General features: G+C 40.2%; 1 protein-coding gene across 3 annotated transcripts in view; it reads right to left on the reverse strand.

Annotated features, from left to right (window-relative positions):
- The window catches only part of LRBA (LPS responsive beige-like anchor protein), a gene marked incomplete at both ends in the record, with an annotated part of 652,640 nt that overhangs the window by 558,001 nt on the left and 76,372 nt on the right, over positions 1-18,267 (reverse strand). For all 3 annotated transcript variants that reach the window (XM_080697476.1, XM_080697475.1, XM_080697477.1), the window contains 5 exons: positions 8,236-8,382; positions 10,410-10,529; positions 10,986-11,112; positions 11,200-11,321; positions 16,062-16,157. In XM_080697476.1, coding sequence (XP_080553602.1) covers positions 8,236-8,382; positions 10,410-10,529; positions 10,986-11,112; positions 11,200-11,321; positions 16,062-16,157 — 612 coding nt within the window. The remainder of the gene's footprint in view (positions 1-8,235; positions 8,383-10,409; positions 10,530-10,985; positions 11,113-11,199; positions 11,322-16,061; positions 16,158-18,267) is intronic.

Genomic DNA, 18,267 nt, shown 5'->3' on the forward strand with positions numbered 1-18,267 from the left:
ACTATATTGCAGAGGGCCTTGCTAAGCTGCTAAGTCTGATCTTCCTGTCTTAGCCTCCCAAGAACTTGATTTCAAGTGTACACCACCATGCCAATTATATTTTTAATTTTGTTTTAATAAAAAAGACTTAGGCCAGGCGTGGTGGTGCATGCTAGTAATCCCAGTGCTTGACAGGCTGAGACGGGAGGATCACACAGGTTCGAAACCAGCCTCAGCTACTTAGTGAGGCTCTTAGCAGCTTAGTGAGACCCTATTTCAAAAATAAAAAATATAAAATAGGTCTGGGAGTATAGCCCCTGGGTTCCATCTCCAGCACCACAAAATAAATAAATAAATGAATAAATAAATAAATAAATAAAAAAGACTTGTAACTTAACAATAAAAAGACCTGATTGAAAAATTGGTGAAGGTCTAAATAAAGATCCTTCTCGAGAAATAATATATAAATAACCTATAAGCACATGAGAAGATGCTCAAAAGCATTCATTACCAGGGAAAGGAAAATCAAAACAATGAGATACCCCTTAATACCCACTAGGATAGCTATAACCAAAAAGTCTGAAAATAGCACGTTTCAGAAGATATGGAAAAATCAGAATCCTTACACACTACTATAGGAATGTAAAACAGTAAAGTCAATTTGGAAACTAACCTAGAAGTTCTTCCAAAACATGATATAGCAATTCCACTCTACATAATAGACACAAAATAAATGAAATCTATATCCATGCAAAAACTCATACACCAGGGTTCATATTCATATCATTCATAATAGCCAAAATGTGAGAACAACCCAAAGTCCACTAACTGATCAATGAATAAACAAAATGTAGTATAGCTGTGCAATGGAATACTACATAATGTAAACAGGGATGAAGTCCTGGTACACGCTACACCAGAGATGAACCTTGAACACATTATGCTAATCTCACAAGACCATGTGTTGTATGGTTCCATTTATGTCCAGAATAGGCAAATCCACGGAAACAGAAAGTAGATTAGAGGCGTCCAGGGACTGAGAAGAAAGGGAACTGGGAATGATTGTGAATTAATATGAGTTCCTTTTGGAGTACACAAAATATAAGTTAGACAATAATGATGGTTACACAACTCTGGAAAAAAATGATGAATTCCCTACATTAAACGAGTGAAAGATAGGATTGTGCTGTAGTTTGGCTCTAGAATGTCCCCCAGAGGCCCAAGTGTTGTAAAGGCTTAGTATCCACTCAGCACCACTGCGGGTAGTGGAAACTTTAACAGATGGGGCCTGAAAGGAGGCTTCTAGTATTGGGGTATGCCTTGAAAAAGACAAAGCGCCCCGGCCCATCTCTTCTTTTTCTTTCTCCACAGCAGGCATTAGGAGAAGCGCAGCTTTGCCACATTCGGCTGACATGACGGGCCGCCTTGTCACAGCCAAAGCCACAGTGCAAATGGGTCAAGGACCAAAACCTCCAAATTTCAAACAAAAATAAACCTTCCCTCTCTGTACATTGATGAACTCAGGATTTGTATATTACAGTAATGGAGAGCTGAATGACAGAATGTGTATTAGATCTCAATAAAGCTTTTACTTAAAACATCATCCAGAGTATGGATGCTATTTTAGTCATAGTGACAACGCTTAAAAAATCCAAAAAAATTAAAACTTAAATAACTTTCTGACTAGCAGAACAAAGACATCTTTAAAAGATACTAACAAAATCTAGACACAAAGGTAAACATCATAATGCCCAATATCCATTCCAAAATCACAAAACTGTCAAGGTTGGGATGAGTGGCCCCACAAAGATCAGCATAAGGCTCAGTGCCAAGGAGGAGGTAGGGGAGGGACTGTGGGCCTTAAGTGGGGCCCAGGGGAGGCCTTGGGTCTCCTGCAGGACTGTAGGGCCCCGTCTCTTCCTTCCCCCACCCTCTTTGTCTCTCTGTGCTTTTTGGACAGGATGTTCTACTCCAATTCCCGCTCCCACTACTGCCATCTAGTTATGGTTTGGATATAGTTTGAGTATATCGCTCAGAGTTTCATGTTGAAATTTAATCACCACCGTGAGAATGAAAACTTAACACAACTATGGTGTCTAGAGATGGGACCTTTGGGAGGTCATTAAGATTAGATAAGGTAGCTGGGTTGTGCTGTCTCATGCCTATATTCCGAGTAACTTGGGAGACTGAGACAGGAGGATCACAGGTTTGAGGCCAGCCTTGGCAATATAGTAAGGCCCTCAGCAGCTTAGTTAAGACCCTGGTTCAAAATAAAAAATAAAATAAGGCTGGGGTTGTGGCTCAGAGACATAACACTCCTGAATTCAAACCCCAAGCCATACACAATAAATAAACAAATACACAAACAAACCAGGCATGGTACACAAACCTATAATTCCAGTATTTGGGAGGCTGAGACAGTAAGATCACGAACTCAAAGCCGGCCTCGGCAATTTAGCAAGACCCTCAGCAATTTAGTGAGACCCTGTTTCAAAGTAAAAATTCAAAAGGGCTGAAGGTATAACTTGGTAATAGAATGTACCCGAGTTCAATCTCCAATATCACAATCAACTAACTAAAGACTAAACTGCAGAAATAAAACAGAACACTAAAAAATAATCCAAATGAAAGCAAGAAATGATCATTAACAATCAGACAGATGCAAATCAAAACTATTCTGAGAGCCAGGCATGGTAGTGCACGCTTGTAATCCCCGTGCTTGGGAGGAGGAGACAGGAGGATCACACAGGTTTCAAGCCAGCCGCGCTGGTTTTAGAGACCCTGTTTGCAAATTAAAAAGTATAAAAGTAGGTCTGGGAGTGTAGCCTGGAGGTAGAAGGGTTTCCAGGAACCCCAGTACCACCAAAACAAAAAACAAAAAAACAAAAAAAAACTACCTTGAGATTCCATCTAACTCCAACGAGAATGGCAATCATTCAAAACACAACAACAAATGCTGGTGAGGATGTGGAGAAGTGAGAACTCTAAAACATTGTTGGTGGGATTGCAAATTAGTGCAACCACTTTGAAAAGCAATATGGAGAATCCTCAGAAGAATGGGAACCAACTTACCATATGATCCAGCAATACCACCTCTGGGTATCTACCCAAAAGAAACTAAACTACCAGACTAATACATGTGTATCTATGTTCATAGCTGCACAATTCACCATTGCTAAACTATGGAACCAGCCAAGATGTCCATCAAGAGATGAATGAATTACAAAACTATGGAAAATATATACAAAGGAATCTTACTCAGCCATAAAGAAAAAAACACAATTACATCATTTACAGGGAAATGGATGGAACTGGAGGACATTATATTAAATGAGATTAGTCAGTCACAAAAAATAAGAAATCAGACGCTCTCCCTAATATTTGGAAGCTAATATGGGAAGAAGAAAATGGGTCATAGGAGGAACTCTAGATGAAGAAGATTCCATAGATGAGCAAATAAGGTGACCTAACTGAGGGGATGGGAGGGAGGAAGAGGGAAATTCTCTAGTGCACATGATATATTTTAACAAACATATCAGTGTATCACCATGACAAACATGAGAAGGAGGGAGGGGAGGAGGCCTGGTAAAGGGCAATTGGGTGATGTGTGCATGTCTGTCTCCACCATCTTGTATTACATGAAGATGTAAGACTACAATGCACCAATAAAAAAAATTAAAAAGGAAACAGAAATGAATCAAAGAATAGAGATACAAACGGAAACCAAGAAAGTAGATTTAAATCATACAGTAACTATAATTACAATAAATGTACATGATGTAAATACTCCAATTAAAGGGAGGAATTATCTGATTACTTTAACAAAATTCAATATCCTTTTATTAAAAACTCTTAGAAAAGCCGGGTGTGGTGGCACGCGCTTGTAATCTCCCCGCTTTGGAGGCTGAGACAGGAGGATCGCGCAGGTCTGGGAGTGTAGCCCATAGGTAAAAGGCCCCTGGGTTCCATCCCCAATACCACCAAAAAAAAAAAAAAAATCTTAGAAAACCAAAACTTGAAGAATTTTCAAGCTGCTAATAGGCATACATGTAAAACACCTATGAATTCTTCCTCGCTAAAATCAGATACAAGGCACCACTTATCTTGAACTATACTGGCAGTCCTACCTAATAAGGCAAGACACCATCAAACCCCTGCGAGGTCTTGGGGAACCCTCTTGTGATGAAAACAGACACAGCACACCCTCAGCAAACTGAGCAAACCTGAGCTTAGGGCGCCACCTAGAGCTAAGAGCATCAATGGTCACAGGAAAAATTGAGCAACCTGCTTAGCAATTCTGGAACAGGTACAAAGAACAGACTATGAAAAGTAGAATGACACCTAACTTTAAATGAACAGATGTTACTACATACCCACAAGCATCAAGACACTTCAGGGAACCATTACCTCACCTAATGGCCAAAATAAGGTTCCAGACCAACATAAAGCAATCAATAGATTTGAACTCTAGAAGAGAGAATTGTAAATAGTTTAAAAAAAAATACAAGGTCGCCGGGCGTGGTGGGGCATGCTTGTAAATCCCTGCACTTGGGAGGCGGAGACAGGAGGATGGCACTGGTTCGAAGCCTGCCTCGCTGGCTTAAGAGACCCTGTTTCCAAATAAAATAAAAAACAAGGTCTCACTAAGTTTCTGGCCTGACCTCAAACCTATGATCCTTCTGTCTCAGTCTCCCAAATAGTAGAATTAGTGGTTTGCCAACCGTAACTGACAGATTAAACTAGTAATAAAATAAAACCTCAAGTCCAGGTGAGACTATAAGGTACCAATAAAAAAGAAAAAAAACAAGAAGTCTTTTGGGCTAAAAACTATACTAAATGGAATGAAAAATGCAACAGAAGAAGCTGTGTGCAGTAGTATCCACTTACTAAGTACTTTGAAGGTGAGACAAGAGGATCATAGGTTTGAGACCAGTGTGCAGTAACCTAGCAAGACTCTGTTTCGGATTTTTTTTTTTTTTTTCTTTTTACAGCACTGGGGATGGAAACCAGGGACATTCTACCTCCGAGCTGCACTCACAGCCTTATTTATTTATTTATTTATTTATTTATTTATTTATTTATATGGTAATGGGAGTGGAATCCAGAGGCTTTCTACCTCGGTGCTATCCTCCCAGATCTATTTTATATTTTATTTGGAAAGAGGGTCTCACTAAGTTGCTGAGAGCCTCACTAAGTAGCTGAGGCTGGCTTCGAACCTGTGCAATCCTCCTGACTCAGCCTGCCAAGTGCTGGAATTAAAAGTATGCGCCACCACAGCCCTATTTTTTATTCTTTGAAACAGGGTCTCACTGATTGCAAAGTGCCTCACTAAATAGCTGAGGCTGTCCAGGAACCATGATCCTCCTGTCACAGCCTCCTGAATGGTAGGATTACAAGTGTGTGCCACCACACCCAGCTTGTTTCAGATTTTTTTTTTTTTTTTTTTTTTTTTTTGTGGTACTGGGGGTGAAACCCAGAGGCTTTCTACCTCCGGGCTATACTCCAGACCTTGTTCTACCTCTGGGCTACACTCCCAGACCTATTTTATATTTTATTTGGAAATGGTCTCTTAAGCCAACAAGGCTGGCTTCGAACCTGCATGATCCTCCTGTCTCCACCTCCCAAGCACGGGGATTACAAGCGGGCGCCACAACGCCCGGCTCCCAGACCTAATGTTATATTTTATTTGGAAACAGGGTCTCACTAAGTTGCTGAGAGCCTCACTAAGTAGCTGAGGCTGGCTTCCAACCTGTCCGATCCTCCTGTCTCAGTTCCCAAGCGTGGGGATTACAAGTGTGCACCACCACACCAGGTTTGTTTCAGATTTTTTTTTTAAAGGCTTGGGGGGCTGGGCATGGTGGAGCACACCTGCAATCCCCGCGCTTGGGAGGTGGAGACAGGAGGATCGCGCAGGTTCGAAGCCAGCCTCGCTGGCTTAAGAGACCGTTTCCAAATAAAAATATAAAAAATAGGTGTCTGGGAGTGTAGCCCGGAGGTAGAAGGGTTTCCAGGAGCCCCAGTACCACCAAAAAAAAAAAAAAAAAAAGGCTTGGGGACATAGATCATTGGTAGAATGCCCCTGTGTTCAATCCCCAATACTATAAAAAATTATATACACACAATGGAAGGTATCATAGGAGCATAAGTCAAATGGAAGAATTGAGCTTATGACAGACTATGCTAAGTGAGCTTAGTCAGTCACCAAAAGTAATAAACTGATGCTCTCCCTAACATGTGGAAGCTAGCGAGAAAAAGGGTCATAGGAGGAACTCTAGACAAAGAAGGAGAAACCATAGGTGAGCAAACAAGGCGACCCAACTGAGGGGGGATGGAAGGGAGGAAGAGGGAAATTCCCTAATATACATGACCTACATTTATAAACATATCCAAGTCAATGAGTAAGCCAAACATGAGGAGGAAGGAATGGAAGAAAATGGGATAGGAAGAGGGAAAAAATAAATGAGTGATGTGTGCATGTATGCCTCTACTGTCTTGTACCCCATTAAGATGTATGACTACAATGCACCAATAAGAATTGTTTTAAGCCGGGCGTGGTGGCGCACGCTTGTAATCCCCGCACTTAGGAGGCGGAGACAGGACGGCCACGCAGGTTCGAAGCCAGCCGCGCTGGCTTAAGAGACTGTGTTTCCAAATAAAAATATATAAAATAGGTCTGGGAGTGTAGCCCAGAGGTAGAAGGAAGCATTTGGGAGGCTGAGACAGGAGAATTAAAGATCACAGACAGCCTCAGCTACTTCTTAGTGAGGCCCTTTGGAACTCAATGAGACCCTGTTTCAGAAAATACAGAATGAAAAATAGGGCTGGGGGTGTAGCTCAGAGGTAGAATGCCCTTGGGTTCCATCTCTAGTACTGGAAAAAAAAAATAGCTACTACCTGTTATATATAGTTACTATAAAAAGACAAAAGATAACAAGTGTTGGTGAGAATGAGGAGAAAAGGACCCTTCCACATTGTTGGTAGGAATATAAATTAGTACAGCCACTGTGGGAAACAACTGTCCTCTGAAAGTTGAAAATAAAACCCAGGTCCAGAAATTCTGGAAGCTAGAAGAGAGGATCTTAAATGTTTTCACCAGAAAAAATATGATAAATGTTACAGGAGACAGATACACCTAGCCAGATTCAAACATTACATACCGTATATGTGTAATTAAACATCATAATCATGCCCCATAAATATGTGTAACTTTTATGAATCAATTTAAAAATATTACAGCCTCAAAAGAAATCCAGTATTAAGCCGAGTGTGGTGGCTCATGCTTGTAATCCCAGCATTTGGGAGGCTGACAGGAAGAAAAGTTTGTGGACAGACTCTGCTACTTAGTGAGGCCCTTTGCAACTCAGTGAGAATTTGTTTCAAAAAAAGAAAATTGGGCTGGGGTATAGCTCAGAGGTAGAATGCCCCTGGGTTCCATCCCCAGTACTGCGAAAGAAAGAAAGAAAGAAAGAAAGAAAGAAAGAAAGAAAGAAAGAAAGAAAGAAAGAAAGAAAGGGGGAGGGAGGGAGGGAGGGAGGGAGGGAGGGAGGGAGGGAGGGAGGGGGGGGGGAAGGCAGTATTAAGTAAAACTGAAATTTGTACAGTGCCCTGTGTAAGTCATGTATCTTGAATTTTCTGAAAACCTTAAAGCAGCCTTCTGATCCTGTGACTTCCCAGTGTTGACCCAATAATCCTGACATACATTTGGTTACTACAGGCAAATCTTCCTATGCATAACCCACGTTTAAATCAATTCCAACAGGCCGGGCGTGGTGGCGCATGCTTGTAATCCCCGCGCTTGGGAGGCGGAGACAGGAGGATCGCGCAGGTTCGAAGCCAGCCGCGCTGGCGTAAGAGACCCTGTTTCAAAAATATAAAATAGGTCTGGGAGTGTAGCCCGGAGGAAGAAGGGCTTCCAGGAACCCCAGTACCACCAAAAAAAATAAATAAATAAAAAATAAATCAATTCCAACTAGCCGAGACGTGGTGGCGCACACTTGTAATCCCAGCGTTTAGGAGCCTGAGACAGGAGGATGGCACAGGTTCGAAGCCAGCCTCAGCTACTTAGTGAGGCTCTCAGCAACTTAGTGAGACCCTGTTCCCAAATAAAGTATAAAATAGGTCTGGGAGTATATCCCAGAGGTAGAAAAGCCCCTGGATTCCACCCCCAGTGTCACAAAAAATAAACAAATTAAATAAATAAATGAATCAATCAATCCCAACTAGCACTGGTTAAGCAGTGAATGGGAAGTAAAGTACCTTGTATCCCAGGCCTAACTGATAAATAGCAAAAATTTGAGCAGCGTTGAGAGCATCACTGAAAAGGTAAACTGCAGTCATCTGACCACAGAACACTCGGTTCGCATCTGCTGTTTCTGACGAGCCCAGGAAACATTTGTCAAAGGTCTGTGGAGGAAAATAGAAGATTTTATTAGAGAAAATAAAATGTTGTATCTTCCAGGAATCATGAAAACCTGTATTAGTGTAAGTGCTTTGTCCATTCTGAACTATATCTGAAGAGAATAAAATTGCTTCACACTTTTATCTGTTCTCCTTTGGAGTGGAAATCATGAAAGGCATCATGGAAAGGAGGTAGCACAAGTTTTTGAAAGAACAGTGAACACAACCTGATGAGAAAGCGGAGGTGAGAGGAGTGGGAGGAAGCACTGTGCCTCTGAGTCTCACAGCTGGCATCCAAGGAGGAGGAACCAAGCTAGCATGGACTTACTGAACTGACCTCCTCTTTGCACCCTTATTTGTATTAAAAAGAGAAAGAAAGGGAGATTCTTTATTGGGTACTCATCCTTTACAAAGCACTCTGCTAACAGATTTATGATCATTATGTCATTGAAGCATCACAACAACCTTCTAATGCACATATTATTTTATAGCCTTTAGGTAAAAAATACAAGGCCTAATGGTTAACCAAGATGACATAGTCAACAGTGACGGAGCTGGATTCAAACTTCAGTTTGTGTGCTCTAACAACCCTGAGCTCGTATAAGTAACATATGCAATATGTACAGCAGGCGCTAGGAAGGTAGGAGCTGGTGGTGGATGGGAGTCTACTGTGTTCATGTTCCTGGCTTTTTGTTTGGTTGGTTTTGAGTTTTCCATAAAAAGACTGTTTTTAGAAGGAAAATACAGCTGAGGAGAGGGGTTACTGGAGATTGGAATCAGGGCCAGTCTAACTCCGACCTAAATCCCTAGCCTCATTTTACTTTTTATTTTGAAACAGGGTCTTACTAAGTTGCTGAGGGCCTCACTAAATTACTGTGGCTGCCCTCAAACCTGTGCTCCTCCTGTCTCAGCCTCCCAAGAACTTGGTTTACAGGCATGTGCCACTAGGCCCAGCTCAAATCTAACCTATGAATATCTTTTCAAGTCCTGAAAACATAATATATTTGTCAGCCAACCAAGATGACACATGCCTGTAATCTCAGTACTTGAGAGGCTGAGACAGGAGGAACATAGGTTAAAGTACAGTCTACATAACTTAGCAGGACCCTGTCTCAAGATAAAAATAAAAGGGCTGGGATGTAGCTTAGTGAAAGAGTACTGCTGGGTTTAATCCCCAGTACCACTAGAACAACAGTAATAGTAGCCATAATACATTAGTCACCTACAGCAGCCATGAACCACATTCACGGAAATGTCCAGATATCTGTAGTTGAGCTCCGACTTAAGTGATCAATGGACCAAGGACCCAAACACTCAACACTCAGCCATTGCTACCTATAATTCCTTATCTCTATTCTGTCTAGAATAATTCTATGACAAAAACTGAGTAATATCTTAAATGACACATTAACAATTTCTATTATTAAATTAACATGTTATTAAAATTACTATTATATGTAAACTTTTTTGGGGGGGCAGTATTGGGAATTGAACCCAGGGACATTCTACCTCTGAGCTACACCCGCGGCCCTATTTTTATTATTTTACTTTGAAACAGGGTCTCACTAAGTTGTGGAGGGCCTTGCTAAGTCGTTAAGACTAATCATGAACCTGCGATCCTACTGTCTCAGCCTCCCAAGTACTGGGATTACAAGGGTGCGCCACTACGCCCCACTGAAATCACAATTATAAAAACCCACCATTTGGGTTTCCATTATGGTATCCCAATTTTTATAATCAAATTTAAAAATTTTTTTCTTGCTTAAAATTTTCATTCTTTGTGTGTGTGTGTGTGTGTGTGTGTGTGTGTGTGTGTGTGTGTGTGGTACATGCCTATAATTCCAGTATTTGGGAGGCTGAGCCAAGAGGATTACAGGCTTAAGGACACCTTCAGCAATTTACTGAAATCCCTGTTTCAAAATAAAAAATAAAAAGGGTGGGGAGTGTAGCTCAGAAGTAGAATGCCCCTTGGTTCAATCCCAGTTACTACATAAAAATATTTTTTTCCTTGCAACATTTCTTAAATTACTTACATCACTGGTGTTGACAAACCATGTTATCTCTCCATAGGAAGCTAGTTCACCATTCACATAACATCGAAGCTCACTGTTCTTCCACCGGTTATAAATGTGCACTATAGTTACCATGTACCACTGAATGAATAAAAAAAAACAGTGAAAAAGATAATGATTCTCCCCATAATTCAACCATATGGAAATTACATAAAAATGGTAGGTTATAATTAAAATTAATAATAAAATAAGAATGCCTTTATTAAATACAATATTCAATTTCTGTGATAAAATTTACTCAGAGAAGTTCCCAACTAATGAGCATTTAATCACTAAATTTTTTCAAATTATTATTATAAAAATTTCCACTTTCCACCAAAACCTAAGTATCCAGTACTAACACCCTCTTTCAGTTTTCAACACTTTTCAGTATTTACTTTAAGTGCCTGCCTACCTGGCTACACATTCTGTTGGTGAATTGTTCATTAGGCTCATACAGAGTTGTGAGATAACAAAAGAACGGTGTGTGAACGGCACTGAAAGCACTGAAAGGCTACCACAGCTAGCTTACATAGTATGACTCAGAAGATCACATACCTTCTGTGGCTTGAAATCAAATTTCACACAGTGTTGAAAGCCTTTTCCTTTTGATTTTATTGATGTTATAATCAAACAGCCTCCAACAAAGTGAGCGGAATAACCAAGACCTTTGCTGGTTCTGAAACTATCAAGAATAAGTTTTTATTTTGCCTCTAAGCATTTTCATTTTCAAAGGACAATATTCACACTAACCAATTACAAAGATACATACCAATATAAATATGGTTTATCCTTATCTACATTGATGTTATTTACAGGATCCATTCTAAGCCAGGTATGAAATGTAAAGCCACTCTGGTACGGCCACTTGGCTATGGGAGGTAGTGCAATAGCCTAGAGGGAGAAAACTCTGAGTCACTGACTGGCATGAATCATGTCAATGAGGCCTTATAATGCCATATATTTTATATATTTATGCTACAGCAAATTATTTTATGTCATGATTAAAATATCTGAAAGAAGACTTTTAATAACTTTTTAATTTTCCCAGATACATATTAAGAGTGTTAAATCAACACTATTAAAGAAAACATTCAATGCAACCCCTGCTGGACACATAAACCTTGCCTTATTCACTCCTTACAGTAAATATATCCAAAAAGATTATAATTAAAAGAGATAGTTAAGCCTGGCATGGTGGTGCACACATGTAATCCCAACATTCAGGAACTAAAACTAGAGGATCTTGGTTCATGGACAGCCTCAGCTACTTAGTGAGGTCCTCTGCAACTTAGTGAGACCCAGTTTCAAAATAAAGAATAAAAAATAGGGCAGGGGGTGTAGCTCAGAGGTAGAAGGCCCCTGGGTTCCATCCCCAGAACAGCAAAAAAAAAAAAAAAAAAAAAAAAAATTAGAAAAGAGAAGAATGGACAAGGATGGAAGAAAATAGTGAAAGAAAATGTTTGCTATAAAACTGAAGAGGAAATATGCTGGGCATGGTGGCGCACGCGTGTAATCCCCACGCTTGGGAGGCGGAGACAGGAAGATCATGCAGATTTGAAGTCAGCCTCACTGGCTTAATAGACCCTGTTCCCAAATAAAAAAAAGTAAAAATAGGCCTGGGAGTGTAGCCCGAAGGTAGAAGGGTTTCCAGGAATCCCAGTACCACCAAAAAAAAAAAAAAAAAAAAAAAAACCTGAAGAGGACTATTACATAACATTTTATAATTATATTCAGAAGTCGCTTTACAAATGGCTATACTCTTTGGTTTAAATTGCTATTTAAAAGATCATCATGCAACCAGGTATGGTGGCATACACTTGTGATCCCAGTACTTAGGAGACAAAGACAGGAGGATCGCAAGTTTGTGGCCAGCCTCAGCAACTTAGTGAGACTCCGTTTCAAAATTAAAAAAAAAAAAAAAACAGGGCTGGGGTATAGCTTGGGGGTAGAATACCCCTGGGTTCCATCCTCAGAACCATTTAAAAAAAAAAAATCAAGCCGGGCGTGGTGGCACACGCTTGTAATCCCCGCGCTTGGGAGGCTGAGACAGGACAATCGCGCAGGTTCGAAGCCAGCCTCAGCTCGCTTAAGAGACCCTGTTTCCAAATAAAATATAAAACAGGTCTGGGAGTGTAGTCCGGAGGTAGAAGGCCCCTGGGTTCCATCCCCAGTACCACCAAAAAAAAAAAAAACACCATAATATTATATAACAGAAGGGATCCTGAATAATGCAATCTTGAAAAGGAAGAATAAAGATTACCAAATTCAGCCGGGCATGGTGGCACACAATTGTAACCCCAGCATTCGAGAGGCTGAGACCTGAGGATCGCAGTTCGTGGCCTGCCTCAGCTACTTAGTGAGGCCCTCCGAAACTTAGTGAAACCCTGTTTGAAAATAAAAAATTAAAAATAGGACAGGGGGTATAGCTCAGAGGTCAAATGCCTCTGGGGTCCATCCCCAGATCCACACACACAAAAAAAAAATTTACCAAATTCAAAACCTACTATAGATTGTAAGACTGTGTGGTATTGGCATGAGGTTTTGTGACCTTGGGTTAGGCAAATCCCCCTTTTTTGCAGTACTGGGAATTGAACCCCAGGCATTCTATCTCCAAGCTGTACCCCCAGCCTTAGTTTTCATTTTTTATTTTTCAGCAGGGTCCCACTAAGTTGAAGAGGGCCTCACTAAGTAGCTGAGGCTGGTGAGAACCCGAGATTCTCCTGTTTCAACCTCCCAAGTGCTGGGATCACATCATGCACCACCACGCCTGGTGCAAATCCTTCTTAATTATGCCACCAAAATCATGAGAGTAAAAAGAAAATATGCATACACTGGACTTTATAAAAATTTAAGGGACTAGCAGGTACACGGCCCTGGGTTCGATTATCAATACTACCAAAAAAATTAATTAAACTTCCCTTTTAAGGACACCATCAAATGAATGAAAGGAGAAGACCCAGGCATTGTGGCACAAACCTGTAATCCCAGCCACTCAGTAGGTCAAGGCAGAAAGACCAAAACTTGGAGGCCGAGCCGGGAGTGGTGTTGCATGCCTGTAATACTAGTACTTGAGAGGCCGAGACAGGAGAATCACAGATTCAAGGACAGCCTCGGCAAGTGGTATAATAGTAACTTAGGCAGGTAGAATGTGGCCAGAGGTCACGAGAGGTGTGGCTTTAGGTCCATGAACCCCCTTCACAAGCTCTTGCTTCCAGCCTGTGTGGTATGAAAGCAGTCTTGGTCTGCTCCCTGTACCTTGCTCTGAGCTCCAAAGACTTCACCTGACCTTAAATGGAGTGAACCCCTGAAATCTCAAGAACTATGAATAAGTACATCTTCCTTCCTCTAAGTGTTGCTATCCGGTGTTCTTAGACCACAGCAGTGAGAATGGTGAAACATTCTCTCTCTCGCCAAAAGTGAGAATACACGTGAAAACTGATTTTCCACGGATACTTTAAATGCTATGCTTAAAGAAAGGTTGTGAGCTACTGAATATATTTTAAAAATTTATTCTCTAAAAGTTTAAAAAGCTGTTATCTGTAACAGCCCCACTTCTCAAGAAAAATGTAAATAAACAGAATAGACACATTACAATCCCAGAGAACTATAAATAATAAAATCATAATATGGCACATTAGAAAAACAGCACTGGAGTTATAAATCAGGGTTGAGTGCTCGCCTAGCAGGCTTGAAGCTCTGGGTTGGATCCCAGCGCTGCATGCATGACTAAGTGAGAAAATGAATAATAAAAGGTTAATCTTGAGAGAACATTCTTTTCACATCAGAAATAAATAATGAGCACAATGCCAAGAAAGTAAAGTTATTCAGGAAAAATTCAAATCTAACATGCCTTTTTAAGAAAAAACGGGGTGGGGGCATGAACAATGAAACGTTTCAAAGGAAGTCATGTATTAGGTATATAACACTGAAACGTTACTAAAACACATGTATGCATCTTTCTGCAGATATTACCTGACTATACAGGGTCTAAGAAACCACTAAGATTTATGACAAGCAAATCAAAATAGGAATAAATGATAAGCTTGGAAAATAACAGATTAAAGTAGCTTTTTAAATTTTCTTTTTTGTTTTTGCTTATTAACTGACCATTGTAAAAGTGAAATTTTTAAGTATTTGGGAGGCTGAAACAGGAGGATCCTGGGTTTGTAACCAGCCTCAGCTACTTAGTGAGGCCCTCTGCAACTTAGTGAGCCCCTGGTTTTAAAATAAAGAGTTAAATATAGGGCTGGGGGTATTTTCAGAGGTAAAATGCTCCTGGGTTCAATCCCTGGTACTGTAAAAAATAAAAATAAAAAATAAAAATAAAAATGAGATTTCATGAAAATATCCATAAATATATTTGTAGTATTAATATGCTCCTATAATACCTGAAACTATATTATAATCCCTAGCATATACAACTGTCTTGTTTACAAACTAATTAACAGCTAGAAGAATGGTGAGAAAAATATAACTAGAAACTCACAAGCCTAGAAAACTTGCCTAGTAAATTTCCAAAAGTTATTCTCAGCCAGGCATAGTAGCACATGCTTATAATCCCAGTACTTGAGAGGCTGAGACAGGAGGATCTAGGTTTAAGGATTGCCACAGAAAGTAATGAGATTCTCAAGCTGGGCATGTTTGTAATCCCAGCTTTTGGGAGGAGGAGACCAGAGGATCATGGTTCAGGGACAACCTCAGCTGGGATTAGCTCAGCCTTAGCGAGGCCCTTTACAACTCAGTGAGACCCTGTTTCAAAAAAAAATAAAAAGACTATAGCTGAGACAGAAGGATCCGGGTTCATGGCCAGCCTCAGCTAATTAGTGAGGCCCTTTGCAACTCAGTGAGACCCTGTTTCAAAATAAAGAATAAAAAAGTAGGTCTGGGGGTGTAGCTTGGAAGTAGATTGCCCCTGAGTTCCATCCCCAGTGCCGCAAAAAATAAATAAATAAATAAATAAATAAAAAGACTAAAAACTAGGGCTGGGGGTATATATAGATCAGAGGTACAATGTCCCCTGGGTTCCATCCAGGGTACCGCAAAAAAAAAAAAAAAAAAAAAAAAAAAAGAAAGAAAGAAAGAGAAAGGAAGGAAGGAAGGTAGTTAGTTCTCACCAACCTAGCAAGATCCTGTTTTAAAATAAAAATAAATGAGGACTGGGAGTGTAACTCAGAGGTACAATGCCACTGGGTTCAACACTCAGTACTACACACAAGAAGTTATTCTCATTCTATATATCATGTGCAAAAGAAATAGAGGCAGGAAAACTTAAGACTAGAAATAGCTGTTCAGGAAAACACAAAATGAAGGTGTCCCACACAACAGTTACTTAAGAATGCAGAGATAAACTCACGGGAGCACGTGGCTGTGTTCATAAGAACTGGGTTCTTACTCCACTATTGCCAAGCTTTGAGCGGATGGCTTCCTGACTGCGTGGAGCATCTATTCCTTCACCTCTCATACAGGGAAAAGACGCATATGTCTTTATGACACAGGTCATAAAGATCGCAGCAGCTCATGCAGAAGAGCTTCTGTGTACAGAGAACCTGCCAGGATTGTGTATAAGGCTGTGCTTTCAGGAAGTAAAGGAAAAGAAAACCTCAAGTGACTTTCTGCTTAGTATTTACTTACTGCAGCACTCTTTCCTGGGAAGTTGAAAAAGGCGTCAGGACCATACTTCTGAGGAATGTGCTTTAACACAGACAGCAACTTCCCAGCATGCGGAGGCTATGAAAATAATCAAAAATCCATTAACGACAATATGCACGATAAAACAAAAACATATGTTAATATAGTCATGCTTTAACATACACAAGAATCATCAAATAATGCTATGAGATAAAATGTAGTATAGAATAACCAAAAAAGCTACTTTGAGCTGGACGTGGTGCACACATCTGAAATCTCAGTACTTTGAGACTGAGATAGGAGGATAGCACGTTCAAAGCCAGCCTCAGTAATCTAGGGAGGCCCTCTACAATTTAGCAAGGCCCTATTTCAAGATAAAAAATAAAACAGAGCTAAAGTTGTGGCTCAGGGATAGAATGCCCTTGGGTTCAATCCCCAGCAACACACACACACACACACACACACACACACACACACACACGCAAACACACACAAACACACACAAATGAAGTCTATGCCATTTTTTAACTATTATAAGACCTATTATAAGACATATTAGGTGTTCAATAAACATAAGTCAGTACTATTTGATACTTGTAATCTTTCACAGCCCAGCAAAAATGATCTTTTAAAAATACAAAGTAGCCGGGCATGGTGGTTTGTAATCCCAGCATTCGGGAGGCTGAGACCTGAAGGATCACTGACAGCCTCAGCTACTTAGTGAGGCCCTCTGCAACTCAGTGAGACCCGGTTTCAAAATAAAGAATAAAAAGTAGGGCAGGGGTGTAGCTCAGAGGTCAAATGTCCCTGGGTTCCATCCCCAGACCCACAAAAAAAAAAAAAAAAAAATACAACGTAGCCAGGTGTGATAGTGCATATTTGTAATCCCAATAGTTTGGGAGGCTGAAACAGGAGAGTCACAGATTCGCGGCCAGCCTCAGCAATTCAGTGAGGCTCTCCGCAACTTAATGAGGCCGTGTTTCCAAATTAAAAATTAAAAATAGGTCTGGGGTCTTGCTAAGATGTAGAATGCCCCTGGGTTCCATCCCCAGTAACACACACACACGCACACACACACACACACACACACACACTAGCCAAGCATGGTAGCATGCATATTCCTGTAATCCCAGCACTTGGAGGAGTGAGACAGAAGGATCACAGGTTCAAGGACAGCCTCAGCAAGTAGAGAGACTTTCAGCAACTCAGCTAGACCCTAGGAGGTAGAATACCTCTAGGTTCAATCCCAAGAATTAAAAAAATAATAATACAAGCTACAAGCCAGGCAAAGTAGCACAACCTATAATCTCAGGACAGATTTGAAGCCAATGGGCAGAAAATAAGCAAACCCCTCAAAAAAATAAAATATAAAATAGCCCTGAGGGTGTAGCCTGGACATAGAAGGGTTCCATCCCCAGTACCACCAATAAATAAATAAATAAATAAATAAATAAATAAATAAATAAATAAATAATAAAATAAAAAGACTAAAAAATAGGGCTGAGGGTGTCACTCGGAGGTACAATGCCCCTGGGTTCTATCTCCAAAAGAAATTTTTAACTAACCACATTGTTGAATTATAAAGGTATAGTTAGTAACAAGTTACTACAATTACACTGATTTTTTTAAACACTGAAGTAAATTAAGCATTGTAGCATTTCCATCCCTCCAAATTCCTTTTCCTATAAACCAATCAACAAAATAATACATTAAAATAATCACTTTCTTCCACAGACTCTACTGGAGGAGTGTTTTCCAAAAAGCCTTTCAGAAGAAAAAAAATTAGTAGTCATATTTCAAGAGTAATCCCAGTACTAGGGAGGATGAGACAGGAGGATCACAGGTTTGAGACCAGCATACAATAAATTTAGCAAGACCCTGTTTCAAAATAGAAATGGACTGAAGAGTTAGCTCAGTAGTAGAAAGCCACACAGAAATGCAAAAGCAGACACAGATGTTCATGTCCACTGATGCACTAAATCCACGTGTTAAAAGCCTAAGCAATAACACAGAAGGCAGATATTAACATATATAGGGGTTTCCCACTGCACTACTTACTCTGAAAGATGAAAACAGCCTGATTACCTAATAATAAATAGCTAAATAAATGTACTGAATGCCTCAGCCCTCTTATTAATATCAAACTATTAATTAGTAGTTTGTTATTTTGTTATTTTTCCCTGTATCTTCTTCTTTTTTTTTTTTTTTT

This window comes from Muscardinus avellanarius, assembly GCF_963383645.1.
Source record: "Muscardinus avellanarius genome assembly, chromosome: 6".
Taxonomy (NCBI): Eukaryota; Metazoa; Chordata; class Mammalia; order Rodentia; family Gliridae; genus Muscardinus; species Muscardinus avellanarius.